Consider the following 16,452-nt stretch of genomic DNA (forward strand, 5'->3'; position numbering starts at 1 on the left):
TTACCTAGAACCCACAGAAGGGATCACCTGGGAAGTTTTTAACCTTGTTTGCGGTGGGGAAGCCAGCCATTCACCAAACCCCGACCACAATCATTGTAGCTCTCTCCTTAGCATTCGTAAGACGAGGGACTTTTATCCGCTGCCAAATAATGACATCTGATGTACTCGCTTGTCCACCTATCCGAGCTGGGATATCAAAATAGAAGTCCTCGTCCTGCCTGTCCGCCACCATCCCTTCTGGGAAATGAATGGCGGAAACGCTTGGCTGCTGGCTGGGTAGAGGCTGGGCCACCCTGCGCAGGTCTACTCGGAAGCAAGTCTCACTGCGCTCAGTGCGGCTTCCTCCCAGGTAAACGGGCGCAGGGTTGCAGCCTTAGGCGAGCCATCCGATGCCATGCAGGATTCACTCGGGGATTGATTCGGACCACTTCAGTTAGATTTTCTCCTGAGTCGTGGGAGAGGGTTGCAATGCAAACGATGGCGGCTTTGGGGAGGGAGTTTAATATGAGCCACGATCTGGATCGGGAAAGGAGTGGAAAGAGCAGACCTTTGGAAGACAAAAGAGGAAGAAAGAGCCGCGGGTTGCTTTACTGCGAGAGCTTTCCCCGAAGCGAAGACTGGACAAGCCCCAGAGTCCGTGGGCTGGTGCTCTCTTTAAGTAAGGGACCAACTATCCGCCCACTTACCATGGCTTGCAGTGCGGGCCATTTCAACGAAACACTCCCTCCCCCGACCTCGCCAAGAAACATGCCCGCTCCATTTCGCCCGACTGCAATGTGACTGCCACCTCCAGCCTTCCGAGCCGGGATGAGTCTCACCTACTCCCGTGCGCTCCCAGCCGGAGAGTGCGCAAGCCCCATTCGGCAAACTGGCAGCCTCGTTGTAACGTGTGTTGGTTACTGGCGCTCAAGTCGGATTTTTACCAGTCCCACTCCCCCCACTGAGTTCCCACGGCTGAGCGGGAACTCGAACCCACAGCTCCGAAGCCCTAGTCCCTCACTCTCTCCACTACACACTACGCGGGGTACCTTTCAACCTTATTAGGTTAATCTTCCCCCCTCCCCGTTCTCGGCTGGGGCTAAAGACACGTTTCTGAAGGAAGATACACTAGCGCCACAGGCGTAAAAGGACCGCGCTGGCGGAGTATGTGTCTGTGTCTGTCTGTGTGTGTGTGTGTGTGTGTGTGTGTGTGTGTGTGTGTGAGTGTGTGGGAGAGTTTCTTTTTGCGCCAAAGCACGACCACCACAGCTGTAAAAAGAGTTAATGCCGCGAGTCAGAGTCGAAAGCGAGAGGGGCCGAAATGGCTGTTACATATTTGTTTCTGGCCGAGGGGCAGCCAAAGGGGTCTCCCTCTCTTCGGGTTCACTTTCCCATGAAACTTGTAGGGATCCCAGCTCGCGCCGTCGAGGGGACTTCGATTCTGAAGCGGAGGCAGGCGGCAAGGGCGCCCTCGCACCCGATCAGATTTCAGTATTTCCACCCTCATCCCGCTGGCGCGCCTTTTGTTCAAGCACCCTCTCTGCCCTTCCTCTCTTAAAGAGAGAGGCTCCGAGGACGTTCCCGCCTCTTCCACCACTACCCACCCCGAGAGAGAGAGAGAGAGAGAGAGAGAGAGAGAGAGAGAGAGAGAGAGGAAGGGGGGAACGGCCTGAAGAAACAAAAGGGTCTGGCACTCGCTGCCGTGGTTCACACGAGCACGTCTGAGGCGCCGGGAAAAGAAACGGGTGGCGGATTCCTTTCTTGCCCTTCGGTCATCTGATCTGAGACGAGCTTCACAACACACTGACCCAGATCTCAAATCTCTTAGGCCTGAAATCAAGCCACTTTCTAGTGAGCACAATGCACTGAAATCTTTGGATATGTGGCATGTTTATTCATTTAACAACTCCTAAAGATAAATTTCGGTAGCGCGAGGGCAGTAGCATTGAAAGCATGACAATATGTACTGTGCGTACTGTATAGAACACCACCACAAAACGAACGCTAGGGACAGATCTACCAACACAGTGCCATAAACTGTTATGGCCGGAATTCTATTATTGATTTATACTTGTGTTAGAAAAATCACGCAGATCTTGTTGGTAATTAATAAGGTGTTGGTTCCTAGGCAGGCCATGTATCTAGGAATACAATCAACCTCATTAACTACCAAAAATGATTTACATGGTTTTCCTACATGGAACACAATGACAATAACTGTTCTAGCAGTTATATTTTGCATTTAGCAATTCACATGGGAGACCACCAGGGTAGGGCTCAGCTAGGCATCCACCTTCAGAGAAAAATGAAAGAAATATGGAGCTCAGAGCATTTCCCACAAGCAGTGGCCAGTATCCTATTGGGTAGCTACACTGACTAGCAGGAATTTGTCACTGATAATTCTGTCACTGATTGCTGTTAAAAGAGTCCCTGTCTTGATTTTGGGCTGTATAGGACTTGTGTGCAGTATAACAAAGCAGAGAAATCTTAATTACTACCTATTTACTGCTGCCGGTGATGTGATTCCCACCACACCTATTAAGCTATGCAACAGGATTTTGGTCAGTGCTAAGAATGCTGACCCACTTCTTCGGCTTTCTGCAAGTCGAGGCTATCCATAAAGCTCTCCCGCAGCATTGTGTTTCAAACAAATCCTCCCCTCCCCCATCAGCTTTCACACTTATACATAGGGATTGGGAATACGAGAGTGTAGATTATCTTGGTCTTGGTCTCCAGTAACACATCCTAACACTTGCTCATCTTTTATAATTCCTTCCTTGCTGCCCTTCTGAGTTTGAGCCTTCGTCTGGTTTCTTGGCTGTAGACTCCATTTGGCTTGACGACTAAACCAAGGTATACAAAATCTTCAACAATTTCAGTTTCTTCATTGTCTCTATTAAAGTTCTGTCGTTTTTCAGTAGTCATTATTTTTGTCATTTTAATGTTCAACTGGGTGTCTGCTTTGGCACTTCCTGCTTTCACTTTCACCAAAAGTTATTTCAAGTTATTGCTGCTTTCTGCCAGTAAGATGATAGTCATCTACCTATCTTAAATTATTGAGGTTTCTTCCATCAATTTTCACTTAACTTTCTTTTGAATCCAGTCCACCTTTCCATGTGATATGCTTTGCATACAAACTGAACAGATAGTGAGATAAAATGTATCCTTCTCTGACACCTTTACGTATAGGAAACTATGCTCTCCATATTCTGTCTTAACAGTAGTTGCTTGTCTTCAGTACAGGTCATGCATCAGGACAATCAAGTGCTGAGGCACACCCATTTCTTTCAGAACAATCTACAGCTTCTTATGACCCAGTCAAAAGTTTTGCTGTAGTCTATAAAGGATGGATTGTTCTTCTTCTGAAATTCAGCCAGCTGATGTTTGAAATCTGATCTTGAGTGCCTCTTTTGTTTTGAAAAGTAGCTTCAACTTCAGGCATTTCTCACTCCATATAAGGTAAATGCTTTTGTTACAACACCTTGAGTATCACTTTGCTTTCATGAGAAATTAGAACAATGATCCTATAGTTATTGTACTCCTCTACATCTCCTTTCTTGGGAACTGGAATGTATATTGAAAGTTTCCAGTCTGTTGGCCATTGTTTTGGTTTTCAAATTTGCAAGCATATGCTTGTTAGGATTTTGACACATTCTGTCTCTGTGGCTTGAAATACTTTTATTGGCATCCCTTGTGATTTATTTCTTCCTAGGGCTTTCAGGAGATTTCACTTCACTTTCTAGAACTTCAGGATTTTCAACATAGGATTCTTCAAAGGAATTTGTAATTCTTGTATCTCTTCTGTATCTCAGTATACTGTTTTTTCTTTTTCTTTTATCTTGGTCAGATAGTGTGCCGCACTTCACTGTGTACCATCTCTATCTCATGCTTCCAATTACATCATCTATTTGATTTTTTTGTTGACCCTCTGGTGAGGTCCATATGTACAGTCATCTGTTTGTTTGCTTGGAGCATGTACTTGCAATAGATTGTTGGCTTCATGGAACTCTGTGAGTTGTTCTTTTGTTTTGTTTCTGACTCCTAGTCCAAATTCTCCAACAGCATTTGGTTCTGCTTTGTTTCCTACTTTTGTGTTCTAGCCATGTATGATTATAAACCTGTTTTGTTTTGATGTGTGATCAATTTTCTCTTGGATGTTTGCATAAGACCTTTCAATTTCATCTTCTTCAGCAGCTGGAACATAGACTTGAATTATGATTATGTTGATGGATTTTCCCAGAAATCTGATTGATATTATTATTATAGCCCCTAACTGCCTGTGCTACATCTTCCCTCAGTACTAGAGCCATTCAATTTCTTCTGAGATTGTCATTTCAAAGTAGACCACTTTGTAGTTATCTGATTGAAAAGGTCCTGTTCCATCCACTTTAGTCCATGGACACCAATCACTGCAATATTTAAACATTCCATTTCTTGCTTTACAGTTTGCAGTTTACCTTGATTCCTACTTCTGATATTCCAGTTGTATATGTTGTGCAGTACTGGACCTTTGTTTCTCTTCTGTGCACATCAGCCACTATGCATCCTTCAGCTTTGATAGCACATTGGCAATAGTGCTATTTGTATTTCTCCTTTACTATGTTTATATACTTTCTACAAATTTATGGGTGATATTATTCCATAGTTTTGATAATAGTTTTTCTTGTTTGCTGTTTTCTCCCATCCACAAATCTTATAAATTCCATATTCAGATGGATTCGTACTCATTTTTTTTTCTTATAGAAACTTGAATACAGTCCAGTAAATGGGTGTGGGAATAAGCCATGCCGAACAGATAGTATGGCAGCTGTTAGTGAAGACTTCTACATCTTCAGATTTTATTTACAATATTAACAATTTATTCAGTAAAGAAAATTGTACGTCTGGAAATATAAACATGTAATTCCATTCCATATATGATTCTATTAGTCATCTTATATATATGATTACGTTTAATTAAAAAATCTGTACTTCTCTCTCTCTCTCTCTTCCTCCCTCCTTCCTCCCTCCCTATCCCCCCACCCCACATGTATAATCTTACAGAGGCTTGAAATCGTATAGCCTTCTCATAACCCAAATAATGGGACTTAAATGCCTGTGAGATTTTCCTTTCATCCCAAGGGTGTTAGAATGAAATGGGGTAAATCCATAGACAATGATAATCTGCCTCTAACATACAATCACTTTCCTTTTCATAAATGTGCAGGCCTAAGATCACTTCTGTGCAACTTGAAAGGCTCACGTGAGACACGCCAACACCAACTGGACCTAATAAAACATATTATCAGTCTTCAGTATTATCCGTATTCAAGAGCGAGGTTCTTACATTTACCAAGTGCTAGGGGGCAGTGAGCATGAAACAGAGTGTGGGGCTAGAAGGAGTTTGCAATGTACCATTTAGAGCTGCAGATGAAAGTTGGGCAAAGCACTGGTATATTAGGAAGCTGAAGTATTCTGTTACATTTCATTTTGTTCTGCTTTTTTAAAAGAATCACTGATGTGTATGAGTGTGCAGTGCCAGATCTGTTAGCCATAGGCAAGAAAGATAATCTGATTCCTCTCTCTCACAGGCCAGAATTTCCAGTTCTACAATAGGAATGGGTCACCTCCACAGGCCAATGCATGTGTGTATCTATATGCCCATCCCCAGATGTTCAAGGGCTTTACCTACTACTGTGATCATCATACCTAAAAAATCTTACAAAATGATGGGGGAGAAAGTACTGGGGGGGGGGAAACGTTAACACTTTCTAGTGGACAATTTTTCTCCAATCTTTGGGAAAGAGGCAAAAGTCTTGGGGGATGCCTAAAAACATGGCAGAATTATTCCCCAATCTGCTAAAATAGCAGAAAAAACTCTTTTTTTACAATATTGGGGGCTTATGGAATCCACACACACACACACGGGCTGCATGTGGTTTGTGGGACGCATGTTGCCCACCCTTTCTGTGAGATCCTATATTTAGATTCTGAAACATTAAGATCTGAATTCAAGACTGGATGCATATGGACCAGTTCATCTACTACTGAAGTATGGCTCTTCCTGTGTATTTTAACTTATATTTATGCCTAATTAACAGTGAAATTTCAAGCTCACAGCATTAATCTTCATATTCATTGAGCTCTTCCTACCAGATTTTGCTTTGACCCATCCTGAGCTGGGGTAGGGCAGGGGACACACAAATAGGGAAAATCAAATGGCTGACTTCTGCTGCTGAATCAGGCCCACATACCAGTACATGGGAGGCTTATTCCACAGGGGTTGACTGGGTATCAGTTACAACAAATCCTTCACAAAAGATGAGAAGGAGATCTGGGGCCTTCAGCTGAATGCCAAGCCTGCTTGAGCCAGAACAGGCAAGCATAGGAGACAATTGCCCTACTACCAGTAAAATGCTGTCGGAGGTTTAAAAGCCATAATTCTGTTTTCTTAGGTCAGACTCTAGCACCTCTTGACTTCAGAAGAATTCAGCCTGAGTGCTTGAAAACTTAAGATTTTTGAGAGCCAGAGATACATCAAAAAACATCATTGTGTCTACAAGGCAGAGAAGACCACTGAACGTAAGCAACAAAGAGTTTTGTGGCACTTAAGACTAACACATTTTATTTGACATAAGCTTTTGTGGACTTTACCATACGGTGCATCAACAGAATAGCATGGCTACCCCCCCCTCTAACTATCTGGGCAAAGGCAGTCATCATGAAAAGGAATGTGGCCAAAATTCTTTGCCAATTCCTCACTGAGGTCAGAAGTGAGCTAGATGCTTGAGAAAGGGGGGGGAAAAGGCTGCATGTCTCTGCTGCCCAAGACAACTTCTTGGCTGCTTCTGACTACAATTCCCATCAGCCCTAGCCAACAGAGCTAGTGTGAGTGATTCTGAAAATTGAAATCCGACAGTACCTGGAGAGCCACAGGCTCCTCCCCAAACTATGAAACCCCCTAAACTAGCATGTATGAATCAAGAAGTAAAGAAAAGGCATCCCCAAACACTCATGGTGGCACTATTAATATGGAAGGGTGCCTGGTCTGAATAAGGCCAAGGTAGCCTCACTTAACCTCAGACTCTGTTCAACTTTCTTCCATATACTACCGTATTTTTCTGTGTGTAAGTTGGCCCCATGTATAAGATGCCCCCCTTTCTAACCCAGAATTTCTTTCTTCACAAGAAAGTGGAGGGAAAAGGCAGGGATCAGAGCGCTTTGATTCCTGCTTTCCCCCTCCACTTCCTTCTGAAAAAAGTGGAGGGTAAAAGCAGGAATCATCAAAACAATTCTTTAAAGTGATTCCTGCTTCCCCCTCCACTTTCTTCACAAAAAGTGTAGGGGGAAAGCAGGGATCAAAGCACTTTGATCCCTCCCCTACTTACTTCCATGTATAAGATGTACATGTATAATCTAAATATTTAGAGAAAAGTATCATTTTATATACAAAAATATGGTACTTCTTTGGGATATACAGTGCCTACACAAGATTATTCCATTTTAAAACTTCTAAAGAAAGAGATATCCTGCCCCACACGAAATGAGTCATGCACACATAGGATAATACATGAGTTTTAGTGTGTCTTAGAAGACATATTCCTTCAAAAATAAATATATAATATACTGTTTTAAATAATATGTGACCCATTCCAAATAAATGTACCGAGAGATTTTACTGATGTCAGTATCCCTTCTCTTTCAAATCTACCTGTGCCTCAAATTACAGAATGTCAAAGAAGGAACATCAGACCCAGGAAAAACCCTGAGGTTTACAGATGCCTGCAAAGCCTTTCTTACTCTATGAAGGGAAGAAGACGGCCCCCAAAGGGCTGATGACTAACTGAGAGACAAAGCATCTGAGAAACAATAGGACGATGAACCAAATTGGGAGTGGGATCAGACAGAGAGAAAGGATTACATCTGATTGCATTGGAAATGGTTGCTTCACTGGAAGGAATCTCCCTTCAGGTGGGTCTTTCACCCCTACAGAAATGGTTCCATCCTGGCTCCAAAAAAGAGTAGCTCTGCCACTGGACCAAAAAGGCCCAGGGTGGGCATGAAGCAAGGTCAGGCTGGTTCATGGTCTCCTATGTGTCAAATGATTGTCAGAAAATATGTATTCGCGAAGGCTTTCACGGCCGGGATCTAATGGTTGTTGTGGGTTTTTCGGGCTTCTTGGCCGTGTTCTGAAAGTGGTTCTTCCTAACGTTTCGCCAGTCTCTGTGGCCGGCATCTTCAGAGGACAGCAAACTGCGCAGTTTGCTGTCCTCTGAAGATGCCGGCCACAGAGACTGGCGAAACGTTAGGAAGAACCACTTTCAGAACACGGCCAAGAAGTCCGAAAAACCCACAACAACCACTGTCAGAAAATAGTTTGCACTGTGTTGTGCCACAAATGGTCCAAACGCAAGCTATTTCTGCATCTGATCTCATGGTTGGAAAAGGAGCAGAAAAGTATGTCATATGAAAATATGGAAATAATTAAAGTTTCTGGACAGAAACTTTATCATTCCTTGGTTCACACTGACAAGCTTTTAAAAGCATCCCCAGAAATGAAAGAGAGCAGTACCAGTATACATCAGCTGAGAAATCTCTAATGTAGCTGAGATTGGGCAGAAGCATAGTAAAGGTAAAGGTTCCCCTTGACATTTTTAGTCCAGTCGTGTCGGACTCTAGGGGGTGGTACTCATCTCGCTTTTCAAGCCGTAGAGCCAGTGCCTGTCCGAAGACAGTTTCCGTTGTCACGTGGCCTTTACCTTCCCACCGAGGTGATACCTATTTATCTACTCGCATTTGCATGCTTTCGAACTGCTAGGTTGGCGAGGAGCTGGGACAAAGCGACGGGTGCTCACTCCGTCACGTGGATTCGGTCTTACGACTGCTGGTCTTCTGACCCTGCAGCACAGGCTTCTGCGGTTTAGCCCGCAGCGCCACCACGTCCCTCAACGTATGGGCAGAAGCATATCCACTCTAAAAACATGTTGGAGAAAAATAGCAACCTTGCATGCTTACTAACATTGGCTTTTAGTGGGGAGGGTTTTTTCCAAGGACCCAGAGGGACTCTCCTGGACCAAGGAGACTTATCTTTCTCACTAACCTATTAGCAAAGTCTATTTTCCCAGGCTTGAGGCAAAACATGCCTCTCTTCTGCCTGTTCCTCCCCCTTTCCATTGTTTGTTTGTTTGTTTGATTTCTCCTCCTCCTTTCCTGACATCTTTGGAGAGCAAACATGAAACCATGCTTCTCCTGGCCTTTTCTTTCACCACATGACTGCAGCCATGGCAAACTAAGCCTCCCACATGGTTGAGGCTGCAATTCCTTTCTTTTATTCCTTTTACTCTTTGAATTGTAATTCAGGATCAAATGTAACAACACTTTTTTCCTTCCTTACGCTAGTCATTGAAGTGATTGCTTGTATACAAGGAAGGTAGATGAAGCTGGATTTTTAGCTATTCTCCCTTCACATTTTCCCTGTGCTGTAGGCTGAATTTTTTGTACACCATACTTTGCTGACTAAGGGAAATTCCAAGGTTCCACAACAAAACAGACATTTAGGTGTTTCTCCTCCTCCATTTTGGCTTGGAGGTGTAAAATACTGGCCAATGAAGACTGAGCATACTCAGAGAACATGGAGTGCTAATTAATTTTAGAAAAGGGCCTCAAAGTCAGAAGAGATTGAAGAAAATATCTGGAACCCAGAACGGATCCCACATGTTTATCTCTATTTCTCACGAACCTATTGGCAAAGTCTATTTTCCCAGGGTTGAGGTGAGCCACTGATTGAAGCACTTCTAGAGAGGTTTATATCGTTGCTAATATTATAGTCGTTTTCTACTGTACTGTATCTGGTACTACAGTATGTACAGAATAGGGGGTTGCATAATTTTAATATACTCCGTTTTATGCAAGTTGTATTACCTAGTTTAAAAATGTCATCTTATCACAACCTTTCACAGGATATTCTGATGTGAGGAACACTTTTAGGATTAGATGTGTAAAATATGAAGTATGTTAACAGTTTTGCCAAGTCATTTGAAAATGAGAAAGAGAGAGAGAGAAATGCGCGAATAGGACTTTTAGGATGACATCCTAAGCATACTTCTTTACTTCCAGGTAAAAACAGAGAGCTGAACCTGTAACTATAGTCAGTGGATTACACTGACTAATTCTTTTCCAAAGAGCGTTTGAAACCCTCCACGAAAGCCATCTATAAAATCTTCTGTTCTGACCCAGCATAACATTTTGCACTGAAGGGACAGCTGTTGGGATTTTTCCTATGCAAACACCTTCTTAACCTGACTATGCAAACACAATCATCTTAATGTTCTCCCTGTAACTCATATAAATACAAAAGCAGACTGAATCCCAGTTTCCCATTTAGCCGGGTTCATGGAATTATCCCTTAACCAGCTGCAGGGATGACTAATTTGGATGGAATGATTTCATGTGCATGTATCCCAAGGGATGCAAAATGTAATACTGGAATTGACATCATCTTTTGGCAATAACTATCAAGCATAAGGAATGGCAGAAAGTTATTTTCATCCAGGTATACAGTTACTGATATGACCCACACAGTCCAGTTTCAATGCCAGAACTAGGGAAACAATGAATCCTTGAGGCAAATGAGCTTGGACAGCAGGTCACAATCCCTGAGCCAGCAAGGCTAGTGGTCAGTCTGGGAGGTAACTTTTCCATGTTACGGTCAATCCTGCATCACTTAATTTTTTTTTCTCAATATGTTCAGTTACAGCTCAAGGGCATTTAACTGGGACAAGATTTTCTCTATGAAACGAACACAATTCATAATGTTCTCTTTAGTTCCAGCTGACACTGGGCAATTATTGCTGTGCAACCAATGCAAAAGATCCTCTCTTGTTATTGGGATGGTCTTTTCCACCTCTCTACAGGATGGGGGAATGGATGAGAAATTTGGCCATTTGTGTGAATGGCAGGGAGAAGGAGAGGTGGATAAAATCTGGTTGATAATTAAGAAGGCAGGGGTTAACTGTGGATAAGCAGTTTTTCTTTCTGTAGGAAATCAGAGAGTGAACACACTTTTGGATTCACTTGGGGTGGAAGTCAATATGCAAGAAAGTTGTGGGAAGATAGCTCTAGGGTCTGAAGTTCCATCCTTTCATGGATATAACTTCAACCGCAACTCTTTGTTTTAGATGGAAGAAGTCCCCCCTCTCCACCTTTTGGAAATGCTATTTAAATTAGCAGAAAGCTGTGTCCCTTCTTGTTCTCATTTTTTTGTGATACAAAACTGCCCTCCCTATATACAAAGTTATGGTAAAATGGATTCCAGGACTTTTGGAAAAAATTAATCAAACTGTTGTAGGTGTGACAATGACATTGCCAAAAACCACATCAGATTTTTTAAAAAGCATTATGAGCATGCACCAGCTTTCATTTGCACCCCATGCTTATCAAAGATCTGATGAAGTTGTTAACAATGCATTTCACGTCCCATCTGGTTTGTCCATTGTCTCAGGCCTCCAGGGGACTGCACTGTCAAAACTTCCTTAATCTGTGCTGGCATGTTATGACAAGTAGCAACAAATTAGTTACTTACTGCTCTTCCTATAGGAAGGAATTACTTCTTTATAGAGAGCTCTGCTATTACAAATAATTTTGTAAATATCCAATTCACTCCAGAGACATCTCAGACTAAAAATTAGTTTACTTGTAGTGCTGTGTTTGGAATAACTAGCTTCACTGAACTATATGTTTTTTTCCTTCATAAAAAACTACTGCAAATTCATTGTGAAAACACAATGTTAGCTACACAGCCAATTTGACAAGGATTCTTGTTTGTTTGTTTGTTTGTTTGTTTGTTTGTTTGTTTGTTTGTTTGTTTGTTTGTTTGTTTGTTTGTTTGTTTGTTTGTTTGTTTGTTTGTTTGTTTGTTCGTTCGTTCGTTCGTTCGTTCGTTCGTTCGTTCGTTCGTTCGTTCGTTCGTTCGTTCGTTCGTTCGTTCGTTCGTTCTTTCTTTCTTTCTTTCTTTCTTTCTTTCTTTCTTTCTTTCTTTCTTTCTTTCTTTCTTTCTTTCTTTCTTTCTTTCTTTCCAGGAGCAGCCTGTGGTCAAAGCAGGAAGCAGATCATCCCCAGAATTTGGGATGAGACCTCTGTTCACGATGGGTTGCCTGACTTGCACAGTACTACTTCTAGTGGCTGGAAATTATGACGTTATCTTAGTAAATGTCCAGTCAGCTGAAGGCAGTGTTGGTGGTTTTCCCTTTGGTGGTGATTGTGTTGTATCTTACTAATACATCAAAGTCCCTGTAATCAGCAATCCATTTGTTCTTTGTCTGGCAGTTTTATCTGAATTAAAGATGTATGGCAGAAAGCTTCTACTACAGTGGCGGCATGGTAAGACTTACAGGTTAATATAGCACAATGCGTGGGGACCAGCCGGGTCACAGCTTTCCGAAACCATGCGTTAGTATGCATTGGAAGCAGGGGCATAAGTCTATAGTACTGTTTGCAGTGATTTGTAGCAAAATCTGTTGCTGCTATTGTGTTGAAGCTATATGAGAATTTTTGTTTTGGCTTACCATGAATACGAATTCTCCGAGGGCTGTTCATAGCCAGTATGGAAATCCTTCATCTCATCACCACTGTTCTGCCACCAGGCACTTTCATGTTGTACCTGATTTACTGAGCTAGAAGGTTTTTGTGGTGTAAGACTGGAAGGTTTGTTCTGGACATCTCTTCCTGCTGCCATATATTGGCTGTTTGGTTCAGAGCTGATAGGCATTGACGCCATCACATCTGATGATGAGGGAGATGCTTTGAAACTTTCAATCTCTTCCATTCCTAAACAAACAAACAAAAAAACCAGAACGGTGAGTCAAAAAAGATCAAAGCAGTGGCCCACTTCATTATTTTCCTTTTAGGAGCAGGAATGTAACTCTCTCTAATACAGAACTATGTTTGCTCAATCAGGGAAATGACACCGTATCTTCTTGGTAAAAAGCATTTTAAAACATATTTTATTTATTTATTTAAAATATGTCTACTCTGCCTTTCTCTTTAAGAAGAACCAAGTGCAACTATTTAGAAACTGAAACTTTAAAATCTGGGATAGAATTACTAAGAATAAAAACCTTGTGGAATTCTGCTATAGTAGGGCCCTTCTTATCCACGGGATCAGTATCCGCTGATCCACTTATCCACAGTCTGAAAATATTTTAAAAACTAAAAGAAAAATCCTAGAAATATGTATTTCTAAAGTTGAAGTTATCAAAACTGGCCACTAGGGGAAGCCAGAGATCATGCTATATATAGCATTCAGTATAATTTGCATTTTCCAGCATCCGTGGGGGCTTGGAACCAATCCCTTGCAGATACAGGGGTCCTATTGTAATGATTCTGATGCCTTGGCTTACCAAAGTACGGAGCTGGATCCTGGCCTAAATTTGCACTTATTAAGAGTGATCTTAACCGACCAGATAGGCGGGATATAAATAAATAAATAAATAAATAAATAAATAAATGAATGAATGAATGAATGAATGAATGAATGAATGAATGAATGAATGAATGAATAATTAGTTGATATGAATTGTGCTTATTCTTCATTGGAAAACCCAAACACTTTGAGTGGACCAATAAGAGGATTTTCTCTTGGCACAGTGTGACGTGAACTTTTTAAAAGCAACAGAACAATTCTCTATGTACACTTTGAATTTTCACTTGGCACTCAGTTTTCAGTGGTGCAGTTAATTAATTCTAAGGTCAAACTACAAACTATACTAAATACGTAGCATGCAACCAAAAATCACTTCTTCGATAGACACACACAGCCTTGATCTGGATTAGGACCGGCATCGGTGGTAGTGGCTTACAAAACTCACCCTCTAGCTTTCATATAAATAATCTCTTCTGTGTTTTTATGTAAAGTCCAGTTTGCCAATGGAGTTTTTAAAATACTTTTATGTGCTCGTTTGGTGGATTTAAATCAAAACCCGATGGGAACAAGCTACATCTCCACCTCTCCACAGGTCCTGATCATTAGCTGCATGCTACATGTTAAATGAAATTTATAGTCTGGCCCAGGGAGTTTGGCCGTATATACAAGTAAAACCTATAGTGGTGGTAGTGGTGGGGACTATCTATAGATCAAGATGGGTGATCTCCAGAGGTCTGAGGACTGCAGGTGCTCATCCTGAACCTTAGTGGGCAACCTCTGCTGCTGTGAATAACACTCTGAAAAATATTTTTTTACAGAAGTACATTTTTAACTGAAATGTTCCTTTGTGCCTTCTAGTGGCCAAAAGTTCCTCAATATTTTAGGTTTTTGGGGGAGGGTGAGTATCCAATGGTTTCTGCCCCTCAAAACATGGCAAAATTGCCTCCCATAGTTCTAGAGGTGAGAAGGGTAGTTTTAAAGCCAGTTTTCTCCAATTTGAAAAAAAAATATATTTTGAGGGATGGTACCAGGGAATGATACATTTGATCATCTAGGGATTGCATGTTGCCACCCTGCTATATGTGGGAGATGCCTCATATGCTTCAAACGGTGCCCATTCTGCCAGGGTGGGTGTGTTGATACTTGCCACATACTTCTGCCCAAATGGTACCACTGCCTGTTTTCAGAGAGTGCCAAAGTAGGCTAAACATATGAAAGCTTAACTACATATACTTAAGAACATCTATGTTCACTGTAGTACTAAGCCCAATAGTTTGCTAACTTTCAGGTTGATCAAGTGGGGAGGAATAAAGGTTGCTTAGGTTTCTGGCTGCAGAGCCAGAGGTTGAGAGTTTGATTCCCCACTGTGCCTCCTGTGAAGTAGATCCAGCCTGTGTGGCCTTGGGCAAGCTGCACAGTCCCAGAGCTGCCCCCAGAAGAAGGGACTAGTAAACTACTTTGGAGTCTTCTCTACCCGGAAAACCCTAATAAGAGTCGCCATAAGTCACAGCAATGTGGAGAGGGGGGATCTGCTGCTTGGGTAACAGCCTATCCTCCATATTACCTTACCTGGGCTTCATGCTCTGGAGAGGACACTCCTCCATTCAGAGCATGTTACCATAGTCTCTCGAGACTGAAGGATGCCTATGCATGCAAGTCAGAATTGACTTGACAGCACATGCTGACAATCATGGTAGAATCGGGAAGCTATGCTGCCAAAAACTTGAAGAAACTGAACATATAAAGTGTCTTGTTCCCTACGAGAATTGGCGGTTGTTGAGAGGGATGTATCTGTGCTTACCTTCAGAAACAAAAAGCTGTGCACTGGATGCCACTGCACCAAACTCATTTTCAGCAATACATCTAAATATTCCCGTATCTTCAGGAAAAGCTTCTGTAATTACCAAGGTGCAGACTTCCTCTGGAAGGAGGGCAAAACTGGGTGAGACTCTTTTAAGCAGAATATTGTGCTGTTGCCCTGCCTGTGGTATCAGAGAGTTTAATCTAGTTTTTTTTTCATAGAAGTAGAGCTTAGTTGTTTTTATAAATGAAAGTAAACTGGTAACTGGGGGGGGGGAGGGCTATAGAAGTAGGTACTGTGTTTTACTGTTTCTGTTTGCAATTAAGGCTTAGTGTGCTTCAACAAAGTGCATGGTTTATCTCAAAAAATATTTGCATCCTGGCAGGAGGCGGGAGGACAAGACTCGCTGCAAGGTTGAAGAGCCTCCTTAACACCACCTGTGCGGGGATACTCATATATGAATACCCCCCCCCGTCTCTATTCAGGACTACAGCTCCCATGATTGCTGTCATTTCATCATTTGAGGATTGGGAAAGACATTCCAATCCATACCAACCTACACCGTTGACTTAAGTCTACAAACTCTATTTTGCTTCAGACAAAGAAGACTGACTCTCACATCTGGCCATGATTTTTTTTTTTTTTTGGATGTTTCATGTTCCTTCTGCATTGTGATGCCTCGCCTAATGAGGACCCATATGGGGTCGGAAACTAGCTTGTGCTTCTGATATTTTTATTGCTTTTATAAAGGAACCACACAGCGGCAGTGGTAGCAAATTTGCCATGTCCAGCACATTTGCATCTCAGAGTACCGCCTCACCGAAACACAGGGCAGGTCTGGCTCTGGCTGTACCATATAACTTGCTCATCATTGCTTTCTCAGTCTAGAAGGAACGACCTGGACCTGCGTCCTGAAGCAGGATTATATGCATGCAACTAAATGGTGCAGATAAGCATCTACATTTGAATGCTAGGCCTCAGTGTGCCAACTGGATGTGTCTTGTGGCAGATGATTTATGATACATGTGTAGTTCTCTGTGAGTTGCCTAATTATTTCCAGTTACTTACCCGGGACCAGGGATGAGCAAGCTTCTGGGGAAAAAATAAATAAAACAAATGTAATTATGGAGAATTCTTTGACTGCAATATTTTCTCAAAAGCAGACAAAAGCAACCAAGTGCAGACTAGAGGGCAAGCTGTTAATAGGAAAATTGGGAGGGGAAACATTTATCAAACTGGGACTGGAACTCTTTCGTTCTCTCCCTCCCTAAGA

The 16,452-nt window shown here is 42.2% G+C and overlaps 1 protein-coding gene across 8 annotated transcripts in view; it reads right to left on the reverse strand.

Moving 5' to 3' along the window:
• The window catches only part of MYOT (myotilin), a 55,839-nt gene that overhangs the window by 16,843 nt on the left and 22,544 nt on the right, over positions 1-16,452 (reverse strand). For 3 of the 8 annotated variants that reach the window (XM_072990118.2, XM_078385694.1, XM_072990117.2), the window contains 3 exons: positions 16,248-16,271; positions 15,180-15,299; positions 12,522-12,783 (listed from right to left, as the gene is read on the reverse strand). In XM_072990118.2, the coding sequence (XP_072846219.2) occupies positions 12,522-12,783; positions 15,180-15,299; positions 16,248-16,271 (406 nt within the window). Of the gene's footprint in view, positions 1-4; positions 231-818; positions 983-12,521; positions 12,784-15,179; positions 15,300-16,247; positions 16,272-16,452 lie in introns of those variants that run through there. The other 5 variants (XM_078385696.1, XM_020782687.3, XM_078385695.1 and 2 more) reach the window with 4 other exon arrangements.

Source organism: Pogona vitticeps, chromosome 2 (assembly GCF_051106095.1).
Source record: "Pogona vitticeps strain Pit_001003342236 chromosome 2, PviZW2.1, whole genome shotgun sequence".
NCBI lineage: Eukaryota > Metazoa > Chordata > Lepidosauria > Squamata > Agamidae > Pogona > Pogona vitticeps.